Raw genomic sequence first — 22,328 nt, forward strand, 5'->3', positions numbered from 1 at the left:
GCAGAGGGAAGTGTGCCAAGGCCTCTGGGGTAGCAGCCTGAGCAGCTGCACCCAAGAACCTGCAAGAAAGTCACCGTGGGAAGTGGTCCTCTTGTTCCACTCGTGTTAGTGGAACTGGACATCTAGGGTTTTGGGGAGATGTGAGGCTAACCGCCCCCCCAACTTGTCCCTGAAATAGGGTCCCACAGCTCCAGCAACCCTGTGGGAGGGCTTATCTCTGGTCCAGTGCAACCCTAGCCACGGTGCACACTTGGGGGTCTGGCGTGCTGCTCTCCTGAACAATAATAGCTCTGCCCTGTCATCTCTGTCATTTCTTCTCCTGCCTCTCTGCTCACTGTGGGCCCTCTGTGGCCATGTGGACGCCCCTTTCTGTAACGCCCAGCTCTAAGGAGCTAGAGCCTTTCACTCTAGTCCTCTCCACTCCAGCTCCAGCAGTTCAGGGAACAAACACTGGTCTGCCCTTGCAGCCCCAAAGCTTCACAATGGGCCTCTTGGCCCCAGCCTGCCCTATGTGGTAGGGTCCTCTGCCCCCCTCCCCCATGCCATCTTGGCTCTTCCACTCCAAGGATGGGGGAGGCAGAGAGAGGGCTTGGTGGGAGTCCTCTAGGCAGAGCCTTTTGTTGCACATGCAGGGCCCTGGCCAGCACCACTGCAGTTCCAGAAAGAACTAAGTGGTTTTGAGTCCTGCATCCAGATCTGCCAAGCAGCGGAGCAGATACTCCCTGCTGGGGCCACGTCTACACTGTCCCTCTCAGCATCCTGTGTGTGTGTCTCACTAGGGCCCCCAAGGAGGACAAGAAACACCAAACACACCCCCTGCTCTCAAGCCTACCGTGGAAATCTGCCAAGGGAAAGAGCATCCCAAAATGGAGGGCACTGGGACCAAGGTGTCTACAAATGTGACATCCAAGAAGCTGGGACACAAAGTGTCCCTCAGCTGGTAATGAGTCACATAAATCATGGTCCATCCATTAGACTCCATGCAGCCTACTGGTTGGTACTTGCCTGTGACGTAAAAACACAACAGATGTCACTTCAGTAGGCAGTGAGGAGTAGGGGAAGCTGCTCCTCCTAAGGGCCCCATGGGGGCTGCTGGGCCTCCGGGCAGGAAGCAGGGGAAACTCAACTCTTCTCAAAGGCTGGAGACAGGCCAGACCCCAAACTGTGTGAGGTTGCAGGTACATTTTTAATTGACCCAGGACAAACATGGGGCCCTGCCACGGCAACAGTTCCTTCTGGGAATGAGGCGGGGGGGAGGGAGGGTAGGAGTCAGCCCCTTCCCTTCTTGGTGACATTAGGAATTGAGCCCAGGACCTTTGCACGGAGCTACATCCCCATCCCTGTCTTGTTATGTTTCAGGTAGGGTCTAAATTACTAGATTTCCTACGCTGGGCTCAAATTTGTGATTCTCCTGCCTCAGCCTCTTGGAGTGCTGGAATTACAGGCCTGCACTTCCACACCCACCTGGGGTCCCCTTTTACAAAACTGACAAAGAACTGGCATAGAGGTGATTGTAATAGTTTTAGTTAGGTTTTTGTTGTTGTTTAGATACCAGCTATGGAATCTAGGGCCTTACAATGATAGTAATGGCTACACCACTGAGATACACTCCAGCCCTATGATTCTTTTTGTTCTTTGGAGACAACCTCTTACCTTGTTGCCCTGGCTGGTTTCAAATGTGTGAACTCCATCGATTATCCCATCTGGAACTCCTGAGAAGCTGAGACTACAGGTGCTTGCTACTTCTTTGGTATTCCTCCTCAGTGGACCTCACTACGGACCTCACAGCAGGGGGTCTGTAGCCCCACCCCTTGGATCATGGGTCCACCTGGACTCCTAATGAGTAGGACACAGAAGTGACAGAGTCACTTGCAAGGCTGGGAGCTGAAAACTGAAAGAGCCTTTACCAGGTGCTCATATCAGGCTGTCACTTTAGAAAGCAGGTGCCATGTTGGAAGGAAGCCTGGGCCACATGAGGCAGCCCCAGGGCAAGGGCAGAAGGGCAAATGTTCCCGCCAAGACTCCCTGAAGCCTCTGCTGACTGCCAGCAGCAGCCCCAGCTCTCAAGGGAACCAGCCTTCAATGTGACACCACGGCAGCCACCAGCAGACTGCACCTGCTACAGAAGAGATGAGGTGGGGACCACCCAGCAAGATGCCGGAAAAGCCCGCAGCATAGAGAGGTGATTACATACCATTAGCATTTAGGGCTGCTATGTTTGCGGCTGTGTAGGAAGGGATGGCCAAGGCGGTGATTTTTTTTTTTTTACCTTTATATCTTTCAGTAAGAGAAGGAACTGCTGTTTCCCTCCCTGCACTTCACAGCTGCCAGACATAGAGCCCTGGCAGGTCCCTGCTTCAAAAGAGCACCCTGAGGGGATACTGAGGGGCAGCTGAAGTTGCTGAAGGGAAGTTTATTGCTGTTTTCTTATTCTACTGTGCAAAACTAGACCTGCTGAAAAGTCTCCCAGCCTCTTTGGAGGAAGGAGCTGCCGGGGCTCTTCACCTTGCAGCCAGCTCAAGTGAGTCACTGTTGTGAGTTCCTGCAGCCCGGCTCCTTCTGGTACAGCGATCCCTGCAGGGCACCTCGGGCTCCCTACACCCAGAGGCTGATTTCACAGGCCAGTTCCAGGGTAGACACAGGTGGGTCGCAGGTGGCTGGCAGGCAGGGTCACCCTGGCAGGTTCGACACAGGCTGAGTGGTCATCCCTGTGGAGGGCACGGAGGTAGGCAGGATCTTCTCTGGGTTCACTGTGTGGACAACCACGTGGGCATGTGGGGAACTGGAAGGGGCACTGGGACTCAGGGCACTGGGCCCTGGAGTCCAGGGTTCTTTGTCCATGCCAGGGGTCACGCTGGCCAGCTCTCGGATGCCTTCACTGATGTCTCTGTGAGTAAAGGAGACATGAGAGATGTGGGAAGATGGAAATAGGGTTCAGCCACCCAGGGACCCATGCCAAGGCCTTCAGTGGACTCTCGACAGGTGCTGCCCCAGGTCTGCAGACTGTTGGTCTCACTCAGTCCTTCACCCCCATGACCAGCGGGTGGTCTGGGTCACCTTCTTCAGGGTTGAGAAGGGACTTTTGGGGCTTATTCAGAGTGTCCTGAAATTGCCACAACTCCACAACGCAAGGATATCTCGGGCTGAGAAAGGTCTCTGGGGACCAGCTGTGTCTGGGCCAGGACCTTCCCTGGCAGGTGTGTCCCCTTTGGTCACTTAGAGCCGATCACTACCTCTTAGACCCTCAATACTCTTGTGGTCCCTCTATAAGCAAAACAAGCTAATAATGAATTTTCTGGGGGGATCAGAGCCTGGCTGGCCCTGTCTCTGGCCTCTGCTCCCAGGACGCTGCCTGGTTGCCCTATCCCCTGAGTACCAGCTCCCTCTGACCTCCAGGCAGACTTCCCCTGGGGTCCTCTTTGGGCTTCATCTCTTCCCAGAACCTTCTGCATCACTGCTCCCACCCACAACTCACTCTTATGAACTCTCCACCAAGCAGTAGGAATTAAGGAATTAAGAAATGGTTTGTGGTTCAATGAATAAGTAAATGAATCAAAAAATTACTAGTGGAGAAGAAAGAGAGCTTAGTGGGTGAGGAAGCTGACTGAGGAGATGCCGCACAGCATGAAGACACACCCAGCTTCCAGGTTATGGTTATGTGTGATTCCGCACCTGTTTCTGCACCTGTCGGGGTCTTCACCTGTGCAATGGAGAAGCAGGGCCTGCATGTAAGGTGAAGATACGTGCAGGAAGAACTCAGAGTGCCTGGCACATTGCTGGTGCTGGGCAGTGTTCGTGAAATAAAGCCAGGGCAAGTGAGGGCCTCGCCTTGCTTCAGACAATCGTTACCAAGCAGGTGGTGTGGGCTCCGCTCTACTTCCTATTTCCTGCTGGGGAGCTGACTCTCAGAGTGGCCCCTGAGCAGGGACAGGACAGACTTGTGGCCTCAGACAACTCCCAGGAGCCCCAGGCCTCACCCCTCAGCCATGAAGCCACAGGTGCAGTGAGATTCTGGGGACCCCAGCCCAGATCACTGCGGTCTGAGGAATGCGTGTTCTTAGGTGGCAAAGCAGTCTCTGACAGTCTCTGACAAAAGCAGTCTCTGACACAGTGTGCACCCAAGACCGCAGAGAGGGAAGCAAAAACGAAATCCCTCCCTACAGGCATCGGCCAGGCTGAGTGCACTGCGCATGACTCAGGTCACCACCCTGTGCCTCAGTTTCCTCCTCTACATCAGGGTAGGGACGGATAGTCATGACAGTAATGGTTAGTATTTACTGAGCTCTTGTCTAGGCTTGGGCTCACCAGGATATGGGCACTGCTTGAGTCTTGCCTCACAGGTAAGGAAACTGAGGCACACGGAGGTCTGCAGCCTCGGGAGCCTCCCTGGGGCCCACAGTGGCAGTGAGCCAAGCATGGCAGGCACAGGACAAGCCTGGAGCAGTTAGTGCAGAGCAGGAGTGCCCCAAGGATGGCAGGGACATGGCAAAGGACAACCAGACTCCTAGGTAGAGTGTGAGGAAGGGGAAGGAGGAGGGGACCCCAAAGGAGAGGAGGCAGCATAGGAGACCTGGACACAGTTTTGTCCCCTTTTGTGCATTTGTGAAAATTTCCCAGAGTTAAAGTTCTAGAAAAGAATATCTGCGAGTTTACTGTGATAGCAAAGTCACAAAAACAACAGAAAGGAAGACCCAGGGGTGTGGCTCAGAGGTAGGGAGCTGGCCTAGCATATGTGTGCAAGGCTCTGGGTTCCATCCTCAACGCTGAAAGCAAAGCAAAACAAGAATCACCAACAGAAAAATGAAAGAAAGAAAGAGAAGCGAAAAAAGGTCAAGCTCCTCAAGGGAAGTATAGCAGAATCACAACACGATTGAGGAGTTACCCTGCTCTAAGCACTGCGGAGCCCTTGGGTCAGAGCCCCTTCTTCACACCCCAGTGGCGGAGGCATCTGGGAGACTCGTCTCAGATGAGGGACCCTCATTTGTGTCTTCCTACAGGGGCAACCTAGTCTGTGTCCCTGTCTCCCACAGGTAGCACCTGTACCACCCACACAAACCTCAGCTCGGTCTTGCACAAACATGACAGACCCAGGCAGGGGTCTCTGTACACCAGACAGGAAGGAGCCTTCAAAAGGTCAGGCCACAAAGCACAAAAGCCCATTCTGACAAAGGATCCAGGAGACCTGGTGGCTGAGTGCTGCAGGTGACCCTGGGCCAAAGTGTGGACATCACTGAGAAACGCACTCCTCCCTCCAGGCTATGCAGCATTGGGGCAGAAAAGGAGCATCCTTGTGTTGGTTCAGGAAAACAAAGGCATGTGTGTACTGGGAGAGGAGAGACAGGAAGTAGAGGGCCAGAGACTGAGATGCAGAGGGAGGGGACCCCCCACCCCGGGGCTGGGGAAGGACCCCTGTGCTGGCAGGCCTTGATAATCCTACAGCCTAGAAGTCTCAAGACACCACGATCAGGACAGGGTTCTAGAAGCATCGCTGGCTTTCTGTTTCCTAGTTAGGGCTGGAGGCTCTAGCAGATGAGGTATGCAGGCCCTCAGCAGGTGGCAGGTGCTCCGGGACCATCCCAGGATTCCAGCGTTTCTGCACTCGCATCCCCAGCCCTCCCGGGCACAGCAACCCCAGCGACTTACACGGTGAAGCTGTGGTTGTCATGCGCCTGGCTGTGCCGGCCTCCATGCTTGCCACCACCTCCCCCGCCACTGCTGCTGTTGTTGTAGTTCTGGCCCTTGAGGCCCAGATACGAGGCCTGCACTGTCTCCAGGTCCTCACCTCTCAGCTGGTACCACATCTGGGCTGTCCTGGAGGACAGAGATGGGGAGGAAGGACACTGAGCAGGAGCACAGGTGCAGAAATGGCAGAGTCCACACAAAGCCAGGGCAGGTTCTTGGTGTGGACAGCTTACCAAACCGCTGCAAGAGCCGGACAGCAGATATTCGAGGGGCCACCGGCTACAACTAAACTCTGCCATCCGAAAGCAGTGAGTGGGTGTGGTCCAGTAACAGCTTCTTATAAAGCTGGGCGGCTATAGGACAACCATGACCAAGGCAAATAGTGCCTTGGAGCTGAACGCTTAAAGATGGTGAAAGCGGTGAATTTTATGTTGTGCAGATTTTACCACAAAAGACAAGAAAAGCTTCAGTTGCAGTAGGGGAGGAAACTGTGGGTCCACTACCCCTCAGCCCAGAGCACTGTGAGGCTGCATCAGCTAGGGGTGTCTCAGCAGCCCTGAAAGCAACCAACACAGCAGGGGAGGAACCCCAGGCACACACGGGTGGAGGAATAAACCCAAGCTGGGCGTGGTGGCATGTGCTTAGAATCCCAGTGCTTGGAGGCTGAGGCACAGGAATCACAAGTTTGAATCCCATCTGGGTAACTTGGTGAGATCCTGCCTCAAAATTTAAAAAAAAAAAAAAAAAAAAATTTAATTTAAACAAAAGGCTGAGGATGGAGCTCAGTGGGAGGCCTTGGGTTTAAAAAAAAGAAAGAGGAAGCCAGCTCCCTGCACCCACAGGGTCGCAGTGCTCCAGTAGCCACTGAGCTCCACATCCACCTCTCTAGGGGCTGCACCGGCTTCACACAGGGATCCCCCCTCAGCAGCCAGGGCCACTCAGGGGCCTCTGCAGCCTGGCCCAGGGTGGCAGCAACAGGAGCAGGTGGCCCGGGCAGGACCCTGACGTTCCGGCACTGTACCTGCTGGAGCGCCGCTGCTCGCTCCTCTTCACACACTTGAGGAGGCAGCAGGTGAGGAAGGCCGTGGACATAAGCAGGATGACAGCACAGCTCACAATGGAGGCGATCACCGCCACCTTGAAGCCGAAGGTCTCGTGGGGTGGCACGGCTGCGAGGGACACGACCCCTGGTCACCGTGTGGGTCATGGTGTGGCTCTCGGACCTGCCAGGCCCCGGAGGTGGGGACGAAGGGACACGGGGGCTGATGGGACCTGGCTGGCCCTCGAGGGCTCTGTGCTGGGGCAGGCAGCAGGCACTGGTGGGGAGGCAAAGTCTGTGCAAGCTGTGTGTGCAGAGAGGGCTTTCAAGATCTTCTCCGAGAGGAGGGCATTAGGGCAAGGTTTTAGAGAGTATGTAGGAGTTCAGAATAGCAAACTGGAGATGTTCTGCCAGAGAACTTAGGTCCTGCCCTGCAGAGTGAAGAGGGGCTGTGGAGCAGGTGACCGCACATACAGCATCAGTAAGGATTTGCCCAGCCCATCGCTGGAGGGTCTGCAGTGCCCCAAGCAGGTGAAACCCTTTGGAGGCCTCCTTAGGGCACTTTTCAAGAAGCAGTAACAGCAAGGAAAATGCCCATCACGGGGGTCTAAGGACGTCTGTATTTATCAGCCTCCTGACCCCAATTAGGCACCAAGGACCAGTGCTGTCAGATTTTACAAGATGTCACAGCTCCTGTCCATGGCCCCATGACCTTGGCTCCCGAGCTGGATGCTGGTCGTCTGGAATGAAGACTCAGTCTCCGAAAGGAGACGTGACCACGCTCTAGCCAGAAGGGCAGTGTGGAACAAGGTCTGAGAATCTTCCCTCTGGTGGTAGTGGGAACCCTTGGCCCCCAGAGGCTCCTCGTGCCTGAAACACAGTAGCCACGTCCCAGGACCCTGAGGTTGAGGTCACACCCAACAGAGCCTCACCAGGACCCAGGCCAGTATTAGAGGCAGCACAGAGGTGCATGCTTGTCATCCTAGCACTCTGAGAGGCTGAGGCAGGAGGATCACAAGTTCAAGCCACTTGAGTAATTTACCAAGACTGTATCAAAAAATAAAAGAGGATATAGTTTAGAGCAAAGGCCCTGAACTCAGCCCCCCCTAGATGCATTCATGCATGCCTGAATGGATAAGAAAGCAAGAAACTAGAAAACTAGAAAATGGCTTTTCCTCCGAGATCAGACCTCCAGGACTGGGCATATCCTGCCTCTCTGTGATCCTGGTACCTAGACTTCTTGGTACATGGATTATCCTATCAGGGTTTGCTGCAGTCATGTAGATAAACATATTTTCCTCTTAAGAGATGACCAAGCGCCAACTCATGCCAGCTCATACCACCTCTGTAGCCCTCAGCAGTCAGGGCCCACAGCGGGGCAGAGCAGGACCTGAGCCGACAGCTGGGACAGGGGTCCGCCCTGCAGACATGGAACTTGGAGGGCTGCTGGCCAGTGGGAGCAGGGCCTGACCACCAGCCTGGCCCTGTGGCTGGTCAGCCACTGCTATCTGTGTGGCCAACTGGGGCAGCTCAGGAGGGAGAGATCTTACCCTTGCACACAGGGGTTCCTGAAGACCAGCTGGCAATGATTCCCCTCCAGGCACAGGTAAGCAGGCCAGACCCCATCATCTGATGGCCGGAGGGGCAGTGGAACACAAGCACAGTCCCCACAGAAGTGCCATCGCCACGGAGGATTTGGAGGGTGCCTTGCGGGGGCGGCTGCAGTCGAGCGCAGGTGCCTGAGGACAGAGACAGGGTAGGCTGTAAGGGCAGCTCTAGGCAGTGAAGGGAGGTGCTGGCGCCACTGGGAGCTGCTGCCCATGGGGAGTGGGCCTGAGACCCCCAAGGAATGCTCTGCGCTCTGTGGGGTCATCTAGATGCTGGGACAAAGCAGAGATGGGCCCTACATTAAATAAAATGTAAGTGTTCTGAGGATCATGGTACAAAAGAAGAAAGAAGTGTCAGAAAACTAAACAGACACAAATATACAATTATTACCCAGGCAGAGCTCCAAAGGCAAAAAATTAAGAAAAAAAAAGAGGGAGAGATTAATATATTTGATTGCATAAAAAGTACAAGACACGTGCTTTTGTTCTTCTCTAATCACTGAAAAACAAACAAACTCAGAGGGGGAAAAATTAGGAAAATATATTTGGAAAACAGAACAAAAGTTCAATACTCATAATTTATAGAGATTGATAAGAGCTGAACATTTTTTCTCTCTCTCTCAAGACAGGGTCTCACTGTGTAGTCCAGGCTGGCCTTGAACTCACAAGGATCCTCCCACCTCAGCCTCCCCAAGTACTGGGCTTACAGGTGTGCACCACCAGGGCCAGCTAAGAGTTGAACAACTGTTTTTAATGAACTAATGTATAAACAAGCAACTCACATGTGTTACCAATGTCCAACAGACATGAAAACATACTTTCCCATCCAAAAGTCAAAGAAACTCGAATTCAAGTGAGAGCGAATCTTTCCTTCGTCACTGTGGTAAAGGTTAAAAGAAGAACTCGGGGGTACAGCTCAGTGGAGGCACACTTGCTGCATGCACAAGGCCCTGGATCTCAGCCCCAGCACTACAAACGAATGAATGAAAAAAAGACCAAGCAGGTAAGCAAAGGTGGAGAAGTGACCACCCCCGGACTGCAGTTGGATTTCAGCCTTTCTGGATGGAGTTAGGCGGGCATGTGAAGAACCGCGTGCTGGACATGCCCAGAGGAACCCAGAAGCTCCCCAGAACCATGGAAAGCCTCATCTCCAGCAGGAGGCAGTGTTTTACTGATGGGGGGGACACCAAACAATGAATGACCACTAAATGCTCCAAAGTGGTCACAAAGTGCTGACGTAAGGGCAGAGAAAGCCCAGGGTGGCACTGAGCAGCTGAACTCCCAGCTACTCAGAGGGCCGAGGCAGGAGCACCACTGGAGCCTGGCTGGAAACACACAATGAGACCCCCTTTCAAAATATGGAAAAGCAGGCTTCTCCTGCTCAGCCCCATGCACCCGAGAACTATCGCTTTGTGCCAGGGCCAGCCGCTGCTTGCTTCTGCAGCAGGGAGGCAGTACAGGCGGGCTCGGGTTCTGCTGTGCACTGCAGATGGCATGGGAGCTTCTCCGTGGTCAAGGATGCTAGGCAAAGCTGCTTGGGGTGTTCTAGCACAGGGCTCCTGGCGCTCCAGTGCAACGGGCTCTTCCTTCTGGGTTTCTGGTATGAGTGTGGAGCCCTGACCCAGTAAGCCTGGCGTATCCAGACCCCCAGGAAGACTGACTGCTGTAAAGGACCTGAGCGTCTCTGCGCCTGCCTTCCAGAGCCTCCAGGGAGGGGTGGGCTGTTAATCAGCCTGATCTGCTGTGACCTTTCCCTGTCCTCTGCTCCTTGTCCCTTGGATTCCTGAGCCCACTGAGACCCACCACGCTCCTGCGCACTCAGCCTCATCATGTGTCCCTACTCTGACTACATTTTTCGTCAGCGGCTTCTCTATCCTTCAGTTATTTATGCTGCAAACCTCAATGCCCGCCCATGTGCCTTTCCTCAATCCACCTAGCAGGTGCACTCTGATTTCAAAATGCCCACCCAAGTCATCTGGAGCAGGATGAATGATATCCTCAAAATTTTTTGTGTCTACCTGCCAGGTGGACATGTGGGCTGGCTATGTGCCCAGGCAGGTCTCCATCTGTAGGACTACTCCCCATGTTTTATTCTAGTTCTGAATTCATCAGCATGTCTGCAGGGGGAACTCAGGCTTGCAGAAGGCAAGCTGTCCCTTGCCAAAATCGTGCCTTTCTTGAGGCCAGGATATTCATGGGGCACCAGCTGAGCTGCATGCACAAGGCCCTGGGAAGTGGTGGAAGCAGAGGCTACCAAAGCCACTTTCCATGGAGTGAGACTTGGTTCTGGTGGACTGGGTCTCGTGGACTTACTTCCCAGCCGTGTCCAGAGCCTGTGCCCCAACTGAAACATGGAGGGTTTCAGAAGCTGACAGCCAAAGGAGAGCATGTCCACACAGCCTGGGACAGCCCTCAGGAGGAGCTGGAGTGGACCCCTGTACCATGAGTTCATGCTGCTTTCACCTGAACCCTTTGATCAAGGCATGAGGGAGGGGCTGACTTGAGATCAGCAAAAACAATGGGTGCCTAGTGGGTGCTGTACTATGGAACAACCCTAGAGCCCTCCCTCATGGGTGGGGGAACAGGCAGAGCAAGGCTGAGGGACATCCTAGGGTCATGGGGTAGGAAAGTGGTAGAGATGGATTAGGACCCAGCACACTGCATGAAGAGCCCCACCCCATGGCCAAACCCAGAGGATTAACTGATCTGCCCTGGCTTGTCTTGGGCAGCCTCAATGCTAGTTCCCCTCCCTGACCATGGCTGCCCACCAAGAGAATCCTTCCCATCCAAAAGTTGTGCACGGGGACAAGATGGCCATAGAAAACTACACTTCCCAGCCTAGCCTTGCAGCTGTGAGCGGCCATGTGGCTGCATCTGGCCAATGGACTGTGAGACGGGTGACCACGCCTCTTCTGGGCTGGGGAGCTGGGAGAAGTATGAAGAGGAAGACCAATCTCTCAGATCCTAACAAGATGAAATAAACTCGAGTTAGGGTTCATTCGCCATTTTGGTGGATTTCTTTTGTATGGAGACTGACTCAAACCTGATACAAAGTGTGAGGCCCATTTCAACCCAGTGCCCTGTCTCACCCCGCCCCCCCCCCCCAGGTCTCTGAAATGACAATAACAAACCTGGAGTCATGGCCAGCCCATACTCTGCGCAGGGTCCCATGCAGAGTGCTGTGATGGCTACAGAAATGAGAATGCAGATTCTAGGACTACAAAGGTGGGGCTCAGGAGAAAGAAATCTGCACCTCACAGCACAGCTGTTGTGTCCACTGCAGCCTGGTGCAAGGACAGCTAGTGCCAGGTATAACACCAAGGCATTCTGAAGGTGTCTGGCACAAGGGCAGGAGAATGGGAAAATAAAAAATGCCACCCCATTTGGGCTCAAGGACACAGGGGCTATAGTCAGTCAGTGGGCAGCCCCCATCTTGTCTGCCCCTTCAGTATCTGGGGAAGGCCAGCCTCAGACCTGGCCAGCACCAATCTGAAAGTTCCTCGTTCTTTATCAGCATTACTATCAACAATAGCAGTGCATGCCTGCATGCAATACTCTGTTTAAAAAGTACCCCACACTCGGTCTCATTCAGCATTCAAAACAGTCCCAAGGACGGTAGGGAGGAAACCATGTTTACTACCAACCAGGATCAGACAGGCAGGCTGCTCTGCCTGACACTCAGTCCACTATAGAGGCTAGAGATGGTACGAGACCCAGAGTTTACGATAGCTAACTTGGATGCAGAACAAACGAGGGAGGTCATTCTGCTCCATGTAACACAGGGTTAGTATGTTTTCTAGACAAACAGCACACACAGTAATAAGACAGTGACAAAAACTCAAGACCAAAGAAGAGGAGAGAGAGGGAGGGGAAAGAAGGGGGGGGAGGGGGAGACAGGAGGAGGAGGAAGAAAATAAGCTAGGGGAAAGAAGAAAATGGCTCAAACACAAAAAGCAGGTCAATTAGGTAAGAAAAGGAAATGAAAAGAAACCAGATCAAGCTCTCCATTAGCTGACATGATTTTAAATAGAAAATCCTCAGAAATCCCCTAAAAACTACTGGAACTAACGAGTTGAGCAACATTGTCAGATAGAAGGTCAGCATACAAAGATCAGTTGTGTCTCTGGACAGTAGCAATGAGCAAACTAAAAATTAAATTAAGAAAACAACTCCACTTACAATAGCATTGGAACAAATAAATTACATAGGAATAAGTTTAAATGAAAGTTTAAAACTCAAACTCCGAAAATCTACAAAACACTGTTGAAATAAAGACCTAAATAGATGGAAAAACTTCCCATGCTGATGCATCAGAAGACTTCATACTATTCAAAATGAGAATTCAGTGGTACCTTCATTCATGAACGTAATTCTTTCCACAACTCTGGTCCCAAACCAAATCGAATTTCCCCAAAAGGCCAACTCTGAATCTAAGCACTGGATTTGATTTGGTTCACAACCAACTCAGCCCAATTAGAACTGTGGAAAGAATTATATTCATGAATCAAGGTCCTACTATATTCTTCAAATTGCTCTATGGATCCAATGAAATCCCCTTTAGAATTTCAACTCCTTTTTTGAGGAAATTGATGTTAATCTTAAATTCCTATGGAAAAGTAAAAGACTTTGAAGTCAGCAAAACAGTCTGGAAAGAAACAAGTTGGAGAATTTAGTTCCTAATTTCAAAACTTACTACAAAAACAACTTACTACAAAGCTATAGTAATCAAAACAGTGTGGTGTAGTACTGGTATAAGTATAGACATATAGAGCAATCAAACAGAAGTAATCCCAGAAATAAACCCTTATAATTACAGTCATCTGATTTCTGACAAAGGTACCAAGACAAACCAATGGGAATAGTTTTGGTGCTTGGAGAACTGGAAATAACTTTGGATCCCCTACCTCATCCCATAGTCTAAAAATTACTTAAAATGAGTCAAAGATCTACATATAAAATCTAAAACTACAAAACTCTTAGAAAGAAACACAGAAGTTAAATCTTTGTGACCTCAGGCAATGATTCTTGGCTATATCAAAGCTAAATACAAAAGAAAAAAGCAGACTCTATAACAACTACAAGTATTATGTTTCAAAGGACATAATAAAGTAAAAAGACAATTTCCTGATTGAAAGAAAATATTTGCAAATCATGTATCTGATAAGAAACATTTCTAGACTAAAAAATTATAACTCAATTATAAAACAAATCTACTTTTAAAGTGAACAGAAGATCTGAATAGCTGTTTTTCTAAAGAAGATACACTAATCCACTAAGCGGTATATGAAGCCATTTTCAGTATTAACTTGTAAACATAAATCAAAATCATGATGAGGTACTGTTTCATATCTACCAAGCTAACAACTGTGCATCAAAAAGACATAATCACAAGTGTTAGGGAGATATGGAGAAACTAAAACCTCGTTCACTACTAGTATGCGTGTAAACTGTACAGTCACTTTTGGGAAGGGGTCTAGAGGCTTCTCAAAGTAACACAGAATTACCATTTACAATGGAATGCTAGTCAGCCGTGAAAAGGGATGCATCATCAGTGCTCATCAGTGCTACAAGGCTGAATGCTGAGGCTGTGATAAGTGAAAAGTCAGACACAAGAGGCCGCACACTGTGTGACTCCATTTACATAAAGTGTCCAGAACTAGCAGAGCCAGAGAGACAACAGATTGCTGGTTGTTAGAGGCTAAGGGAAGGAAAAGACCAGAAGGTTGTCACCTTCTAGGTGGTAGGGACCTTCTTTGGATGGCAAGAAGTCTAAACTTGGAGTGATGGATGCATATCCAAAAACTACTGAGTTACAAATTTTAAATAACTGAACTGTATGGTTTATGAGTTATAATTCAATGAAGCTGCTTAAAAATACTGGAAGGGAAATATGCCAATGAATAAATACTTATGCAAAAAATTATGTATACTTAAGCCAAAGATACTGGGGAGGAGGATGGTTTCACCTCTTCCCTTGATCAGCACCCAGAATGCAGGAGTGTACACCTTCTGGGGTGATGTGTGGGCTGCAAGGGCCTAAGGCTGTCTTACCTTTGGGAGGCTGACCCTGACTGAACACCCCTCTAAACCCCCAGGCCTGGGCTACTGTTGGCACTCTGGACTGACCCCACTGACCCTGAGTCACCTAGCTCCTGGGGCTACTGCTGGGATTTGAACTCCTGACTCCATAGTCTGGGCTCTTCGTGAACTACCAGCTGTGTCTGCGCCCGCAATCCTAAGTGTAGTGAGGAAGCCTGACCTCACCAACAAGTCATGACCAGCATACCCCCCCCACACACACACACACAAAGCTCCTTCACTTTTTCAGGGTCTTATACCTTCATACATTCTGTGCTTCTGGCCAGAGAGGCGCCATGGGCCAGACTGTGGCCCTTCCCCAGCACAACAGGCAGCCACACTTCTAGGCCTGGATTTACAGTTGCAACTTGTGCATTCTGGGCTGAGCTGTGGAGAGGGGTCCACCTTTCCCAGCCCTCCAGGGACCAGAGGTTGCAGTGACAGCCCTTGCAGCTGTGTGCCCAGACTTGGATTCATCCTTTAAAAGCTAACTGGATCATCATCACCAGACGAGATGCCTGGGGTGAGGGGTACAGGTCTGTGGCACAGCCTCTGCCTAGTATGCCCGAGTGCTGGGTGGACCTAGGGACAGACAGGCATGGGATCCTGCCAGCGCTGGGTGAACCTTAGGGTAAAGGGAACTGGGGGTGTAATTATGAAACCCTTTTCCTCTACAGGGTGCCTCAAACAAATAACAAGGCTGGGGGAATTTCCAAGCAGTCTGGCTGCCATGGAACTAGCCCTTGGAACGCCCCTTCCTGACCAGGAGGCCCCTGGTGAGTGGGGGTGGGTGTCTAACCTGGACCCAAACCTGTGTCCCTAAGACAGGAAGGCCCTGTGTCTCAGGGCCTCACCAGCAAATCCCTGATCACTCACTTCCTGGCATGGGTCTGCATGCCCACCTGTGACTGCCACCCCAGGCAGGGGGGAGGAAAACGGGATGACTGCGGCCCCGTCAAGGAAACCACAGTCACTGACTTCCCCTAAGCACATCTCCGAGCGGCATGGACCCAGGGTGAGAGAGGGTGGGGCACAGAGATGTCCCGAACAGCTTGCAGTGTCAACAGCCACATCCTGTAGGTTCCACTGCGTGTGTGTGTTTGTGTGTGTGTGTGTGTGTGTGTGTGTGTGTGTGTAACGGAGTGGCGCTCCTCCTTAGAAGCAAATGCAGGCTGAGATGCACTGCAGGACGCTTGTATCCCACAACCGCCAGGCCATGTATCTTAAAGCACAGACTTCCTGCCTGTCACCCAGTCTCGCTAATATTGGGGATGAAGGGTGAAATCAGCAGCCACCAGCAAGATGGACCTGTGAGAGCCATCACTCTGGTCTGTAAGAAACCCAGGATGTATCTCCAGGCTAAAGAGTTAAATAGCCATGTGTGGGGGTGCACACCTGGAATCTGAGGCTGAGGCAGGAAACTTGCTGTGAGCTCAAAGCCAGCCTAGGCTACAAAGTGAAGTTCAGGACCTGGGTGAACTGTATATCAAGACTCTGCCAGAAAGAAAGAGAGAGAGAAAGAGAGAGTGAGGGAGAGAGAGAGAGAGAGAGAGAGAGAGAGAGAGAGAGAGAGAGAGAAAAGAAGAAGAAGAAGGAAGGAAGGAAGGGAGAGGAAGGAAGGAAGGAAGGAAGGAAGGAAGGAAGGAAGGAAGAAAGAAAGAAAGAAAGAAAGAAAGAAAGAAAGAAAGGAAAAGAAAAGAAAAGAAAGAAGAAAGGAAGGAAGGAAGCATAAAGCATCTTGGAGCACAAGCCCAGTGAAGTCCATACCAGCCCTACACCAGCGTGGGCAGGCTGCAGAGAAGGCGCTTGCACCTAAGGTTGGGAGGACCAGGGTGGGGGGGATGAGTCTGAGAGACTCAGGAAGGTGGAGGGGGTTACACTCAGTCCCCATCTGGACCCTGCCTCTCTAGCCAGTCATCCAGGGGCTCACAAAGAAGAAAGCGCAGCCCCTAACAGGACTGCTGGAATAGTTCCTCCTTTCAAAATAAAACACAAGAGCTGGGGGGTGGGGGGGAGCCACAGCAGGAAGGGGAGAAAGGAGCCATGACCAGGGCCTGACCAGCCCTGCACAGTTGGGTATGTCAGGGCACCTTCTGCCTGGAGAAGCCAGGAGGCTCAGCTTCCTTTAATCCACCTGCTAAATGCTTGCCGAAGGCCATGTAAAGCCCAGGCTGGGAATTCTCCTGAGGCCCAACCCCTCCTGGCCGGGGAGTTTAGGGTCTGACCCTGACCTGAACACTTGGCAGCAGCCACATCCATCGGGGCCCATTTCCTCACCTCCCCCGGGGTTCCCTATCTACAGAACGGGTGACCTACTTCCAAGAGGGGAGAAGCTGACACAGAGACCTCGAAGCTGGCACAAAGGATCACTGCAGGGGGGGGGGGCACACGACAATCAGCTATGTCCCAAGCATTACAAGATGCACTGGGATCCAGGGCATCAATCCTGGAGCTCCCTCCCCACTCCCATCTTTCAGTCCACAGCACCCAGAGACCTCCATCCCCAGGCCCCAACTTCCTAGTCCACGGTGCTCAGACCCTGTGAGTGTCTCTGCACCCATCCCTGGGCCGAGACCACATTCTGTGTAAGGAGGCTGGGGCTCACAGACCTGCCCAAGGCCCCTGGCCACTGCTCACTCCCCTCAAAGCCTGGAGACCCACAGCCACCCCTCACTGACCCCCTACCATAGCCGGAACACCCCGCCTCCTCACTTACCCCCTGCAGCCCCAGAGTCAAATCTCACTTGTCCCTCCCCTGCATTAGGTGTCCAACTGTGCCCCCCGCCACCATGCCTTTGAAGGACCCCAGGTGCCTGTGAAAACACATGGCTCCAGGAGGTGCAGAGCCAAGCTGGAGGGGTCCGAGGCTTCTCTGCCCTGCCCGAGGTTCTCCCAAGGACACCAGGCCTTGTATGCCCCCATCCCAACTGGCTCTGTGTTCTGAACTGTGTTGCTTTCTGGGCGCAGATTCAGAGCATTTTTTACTGGGGCGCCTTGAAGACCCCTTTCTTTACCATGTAGAAATAAAGCTTCAAGGAGAGGAAAAACAGCGGGGAAGATGAAGTGACTGTATTAAACGCATGCAAGAAACTGAAGAGCAACTCAAGGCCCAGCTCGGGGCGTGGTGAGGGCCGAGGGTCACAGCAGGGCCTATGAGTGCCTGAGGCTCTATCCCCATCTGGCACCTCTGCCCAGCCTGTCTGCCACTGCTGGGCACACAGGGGCACACGGCCCAACCTGGAGGGCCCATCCTTCAGCTCCTCCAGCCGCTCACGATGCTAGCCTGTGTCTGGGAAACATACTTGCTTGTTAATCTTTTATCTGGAACCTTGGACTGGGGTCCAGCCTCTTCTGTCCTTCCTGCAGCCCACATGGCCTCAGAATCCTGATCTTTTAAATAAGTTCCCTTTGACGCTGGCAGAGACTGCCGGTGAGGGAGTTGGACAGGCCACTGGGTCCAGCCCCACCAGGACTGGACAGCTACCAGTGTTGGGTCCCCGTGTGATCTCACCTGGGGTCTCAGTTTCTCCAAATGCACAGTGGGAATCCTCAGGTGGGATTTCTCAGAGAGTTCAAAGGGGTGACGGGCACACACAGGTGATGTGAGAGTGGGACCCCCAAAGCCCCAACATGTGGCACCAATGTTGAGTGTGGGAGGCCCACTGCCCTGGCTATGTGTCTTCAGGCCAGTCAGTGTCCCTATCTGAGCCCATCTCTCCAGGGAGGAATAGGTCCTCTGACCCAGGCTTCAGAGTCCTTGATCCCTTGGGCCTCCCAGGCTGAAGTAAATGCAGCAGAGGAAAAGTATTCCCCCAAATCCCTGGGGTGGGTAAGGACTGGGGCTCCAGAGAGCTATGCCTTTTATCCCGGGCCAGGCTGGGACCCTAAGGAGAGGCGTAGCCAGTATCCACAGGACGGTAAACCTTACACCCTTGCTTGCACAGAGCCTCAGCTTTTCCTCTGTTCAGTAGGTGCAGCCCTCCTCTGCGGTTGCAGGGGTGAAGCCAACAGAAGACGCCTCCCCGCTGCGTCACTTTGGGGACCCTTCAAGGTCCCTTCTGACATGGCCAGAGGGCGGGCCCAGCTGCTGGAACCCTAAGTCCTTGGGCAACTTCCCAGATTAGGGAGTGCAGGGGCTGCCTTGGGAGCAGGGCCAGGAACAAGCCGTCCTACCACCAGAATGGTACCACTGGAGGTCGCTGCACTGGGTCACGGCCAGCTGCGGCTGCAGGACCCCCAAAGCCCCACCTCTTCATGGCACTGCCCATTTCACAGCAGAGAGACCGAGGACGCCCAGCGCGGGGGATGGTCTTCTGGTGATGACTACCCTGGCCGGACAAGGGCTCTCCCTAGACTACACCTGGCCGGTCACCAGCTGTACACTGCCCACCACTTAGCACATGAAAAACTGAGGCACCGCTGGAGTGATCACCCTAGGTTAGAAAGGAGATCACTCTAGGTTAGAAAGGGTGCGTGGACCTCAAGCTCCAACAAGCGACCTCACATCTGGGAAGTGCTCAGGGGGACTGAGACCCAGAGGTCACCCACTTTGGGGAGAGGAAGCAGCCCTCAGGATCCCCACCGCACAATCTAGAGACCCACTACCAAGAGCCCCCTACTAACGCCCTTTTGTATGCAAAGTGTCCGAGTTTCCAACCACTCTCCCCTCCCCCAAGCTGACTTCGGTGGGTCCCTCCACTCCTGCCCCTAGACAAGCCCTCCCTCAAGCCGCTGTGCCCTGGAAAGAGCTCATTTGGGCGAGTCACCAAGAGACATCAGATCCAGACTGGCCTCAAACCCAGGAGCAAAGCACTCCTGATTCGGGCACCAAGTTAGGGATCCTGCATGTCTGGCCAGGCGGATACGTGTATCAAAGTAAACACACGGGGCCTGGGAGAACTCTTAGCTTCAGCAGTGCTGAGCAAGAACCAAACCCCACCTCAGACTTCAGCTTCCTCCAGTGCGGTGAGCTAAGCCCAGCCTCGGCGGGAGTCACCCTCAGGTCGGACCCTGCCAGGGAGCAGCCACCTAAGGTCGCTTCCAGGACGCGGAAGATGCAGGGCTCGGGCTGGGGATGGGGTGCGCATTTCCAAGAGTCAGACGTTAGCGCATTCACAGAGCAACGCCAAAGTTCGAACCCCGGAACCCAGGCAGCAAAGGTGAAACTCCTTTAGCACATTCTTTAACTCACACACTTCAAAGTAAAAGCCAGCTTCCCTCCTTCCGGAGACCTCGGTGCCTCTGAGCGTCAGGTCAACCGTGGCAGCCATTCCGCGCTCGCAGACTTCAGTTTCCCCTTCTGTAAAGTGGGTCTAGGGAAGCCCGAAGACAGCACAGCCCTCTGGCGCCCGGAGCTGCGGATCTGGCCAGGGGATGCCAATCCCGACTTCCACGGGTGACCGCGACAGGCAGACCATCGCCGCACAGGTGCGACGGGGCGCCCGCGGGACTGGCGGGCGGTGGAGAAGGAGTTCCCCCAGCCCCTGGTCCCTAACTTCCTGGTCTGTGAAATGAGCGCAGAGCCCCACGAGCCCTGCGACCCCGGCCCTCACCTGTGTGGTTCCCCGGGGCGAGCGTGGTACTCCCGGCCCCGCCCCGGAGCCTCGTTCTGAGGCCGAGGGTCGCAGCCGCCCCGCGCATCCTGCGCGCTCCGCTGAGAGCCCGACCGCGGGGACGGGGCGGGGCCCGTCGGGGGCGTGGCGGGCTGTCCCCGCCCCCAGGGCGCGAGGCTTCGCTCCGGTCCCGCCTACTCCTCGGGGCGGGGCCTGCGGGGGCGTGGCGCACTCTGTCCCCGCCCCCTGAGCGCCGGACTGTGCTACGGCCCCGCCTACCCTTCGGAGCGGGGTCGGGCCTCTGGAGGACCCGCAGGATCCCGGTGCTCACCTCCACTCCCGGTAGGTTGTCCACGTGCTTCCAGGTGTTTATTTTTTTTCCTTGTGTCCCTCTGACCTCCTCCTCTCCCCACCGCAGTGGACCCTGCTCCCCAGGATCTTGGCTCTCTCTTGCAGTCCTGGCTGCTGAGAGTAGGATTCACACTCCAAGGCCAGGTGCCGCCCTGGGGGCCTCCCCTGCTAGCTGACCTCTTCCTCCCAGGTCCACCTGCCGCAGCCCGAGGGCGGCCCCACTGGGACCAGAGATTGTGGGCCGCCTTTCCTCTGAGCCCAAGTAGCTGCGTGAAGCAGGGGAGGCCAGAGCAGAGACCATTAGCCTAGCCTGGGAGTGCAGGTCTCTGAGGTTGGAAGTGTGCTTGCCAGCTCCAGAGACAGCGGAGAAACCCAGGGTGGTTTGCGGGCAAAGGACCCGGGGGAGAGGGCCCAGGCCGGCAGCACTGCCTGCGGACAGCAAGCAGGTGACCGATGAGGCTGAGGTTCTGATGGACCACGAAACAGGGCCCCTGTGAGGCAGAAGTCCCGCCTGGCCTCTGCTCTCGGAGCCACATGAGCACCCTCCCCTCCAGCATCACGGTTTCCCCTGCCACATCTGAAAGCACAGGATCACAGGATCATCTGCAAACAACCCCAGACCACACTCTGGGACCCCGGAATTCCCTGCCACATGGCCTCGAGACCACCAACTGGGCTTGTGCAGCCCCCCTAACTCACTGCCCTCCCCCATGCACTACTGGAGGGGAGGTCTGGGGCAGCTCCTGGATTACTGAATTCAAGGAGATGGAGCTCCGACTTCCTACACCACCATGCTTTTGTTTGTTTTTTTTGTGACAGGGTCTCACAGTGTAGTTCAGGCCGGCCTTGAACTCAACTTTGTAACCTATGCTTTCTTCAAGCTTTCAGTGATCCTCCTGCCTCAGCCTCCAGAGCTGGGATTACAGGAGTGCTCGAGGACACCCCCAGCTCCCAATCTGGCTCAGGTCTCCAGAAGTTCCACCTGACCATTAGGAACCCAACAAAGGACCATAGAGTGTCTGAGAACAAAACTTATAATTTCACCCCTCAGGAGGCCAAAAGTCAGAGACCAGGGTATAGGAAGGGCTGCATTTCTCCAAAGCTTCAGGGGAGCATCTTTCCCAGTCCACGACAGGCTTTCTCTCCTCTGTGTGCACGTGTACTTCTCTGGGCCTCATTTCTGCTGAACAGATTTTGGATAGAGTAGGGCCCAGCCCCATGACCTGATCCTAACTTGATTACCTCTGAAAAAGACCCTACCTTCAAAGAAGGTCTTGAAGGTTAGGACTTCAACAGGTGCAGTTCCATCCCCGACAGGAGGTCTCAAGGGGCAGAGTGCGTCCACCTGAGAACTGCAGCTTTGTTTGCTTGTCTGACTGCTGGGGTGCGTGGCGCTGGGCCCTCTGGCTTGTTAGGAGAGCAGGGCAGGCCCAAGGCCCTGTGGCACATTCTACAGGAAACTGTACACCTCCTTGTGCCTCAACGTCCCCTTGCCACCAAAGCCTTCTTCAGAAGCAGTGGAAAGGACCAAGAGGTGGACCAGTGGCCTAGCTGAGCCCCAGTCCATGCTGTCTGTCTGCCTTTTTCTGGGACCTCTGCTATGGTCTGTTCACTTCAACCACATACAGGGAGGGAAACTGAGGGCCACAATGGGAAAGATGCCCGCACGCCAATGACAGTACACTGCGATTGAAGGGAGGAAACCCTGGCTGATGGGCCTCCTGCCCCTCTGAGTGGGGTAGGTGCCTTTACTCTGAGCCTTAAAGCCACCCCCCCCCCAAATCCCCGGTGGTGTCTCCCAGGGTTAATAAGAGATCGTAGGCTGTGACATCAGGCACAGGTTAGAGGAGAGGTCACGTCCCTGACTCTGTGTCCAGCCCCAAAGGAGCAATATCTCACCCTCCAGGCTTTTGATATAAGGTATATGATGTAGGACCTCCAACTAATACAAGGGAGATAGAACTGCCAACCTGCTGGAGATCCAGTCCAATACACTGAGTTCGTGTTCTCTAAAATTCA

At 53.5% G+C, this 22,328-nt stretch overlaps 1 protein-coding gene across 2 annotated transcripts; it reads right to left on the reverse strand.

Moving 5' to 3' along the window:
• Nucleotides 1-1,502: 1,502 nt before the first annotated feature.
• Susd3 (sushi domain containing 3) lies at nucleotides 1,503-20,217 on the reverse strand. Of its 2 annotated transcripts, none has more exons than XM_003468383.4 (5): nucleotides 19,959-20,217; nucleotides 8,272-8,460; nucleotides 6,704-6,851; nucleotides 5,644-5,811; nucleotides 1,503-2,887 (listed from the first exon to the last, which is right to left on the reverse strand). In XM_003468383.4, exons 1-5 carry the CDS (start codon nucleotides 20,044-20,046, stop codon nucleotides 2,671-2,673), a joined length of 810 nt encoding a protein of 269 aa, XP_003468431.2. In that variant the 5' UTR covers nucleotides 20,047-20,217; the 3' UTR covers nucleotides 1,503-2,670. The 2 variants fall into 2 exon arrangements, with proteins under 2 accessions (XP_003468431.2, XP_013006109.1); XM_013150655.3 differs by lacking the exon at nucleotides 19,959-20,217 and adding an exon at nucleotides 19,598-19,882.
• Between the last annotated feature and the right edge of the window lie 2,111 nt (nucleotides 20,218-22,328).

This window comes from Cavia porcellus, unplaced genomic scaffold (assembly GCF_034190915.1).
Source record: "Cavia porcellus strain 051 isolate PalLab524CR breed Dunkin Hartley unplaced genomic scaffold, mCavPor4.1 scaffold_17, whole genome shotgun sequence".
Lineage (NCBI taxonomy): Eukaryota > Metazoa > Chordata > Mammalia > Rodentia > Caviidae > Cavia > Cavia porcellus.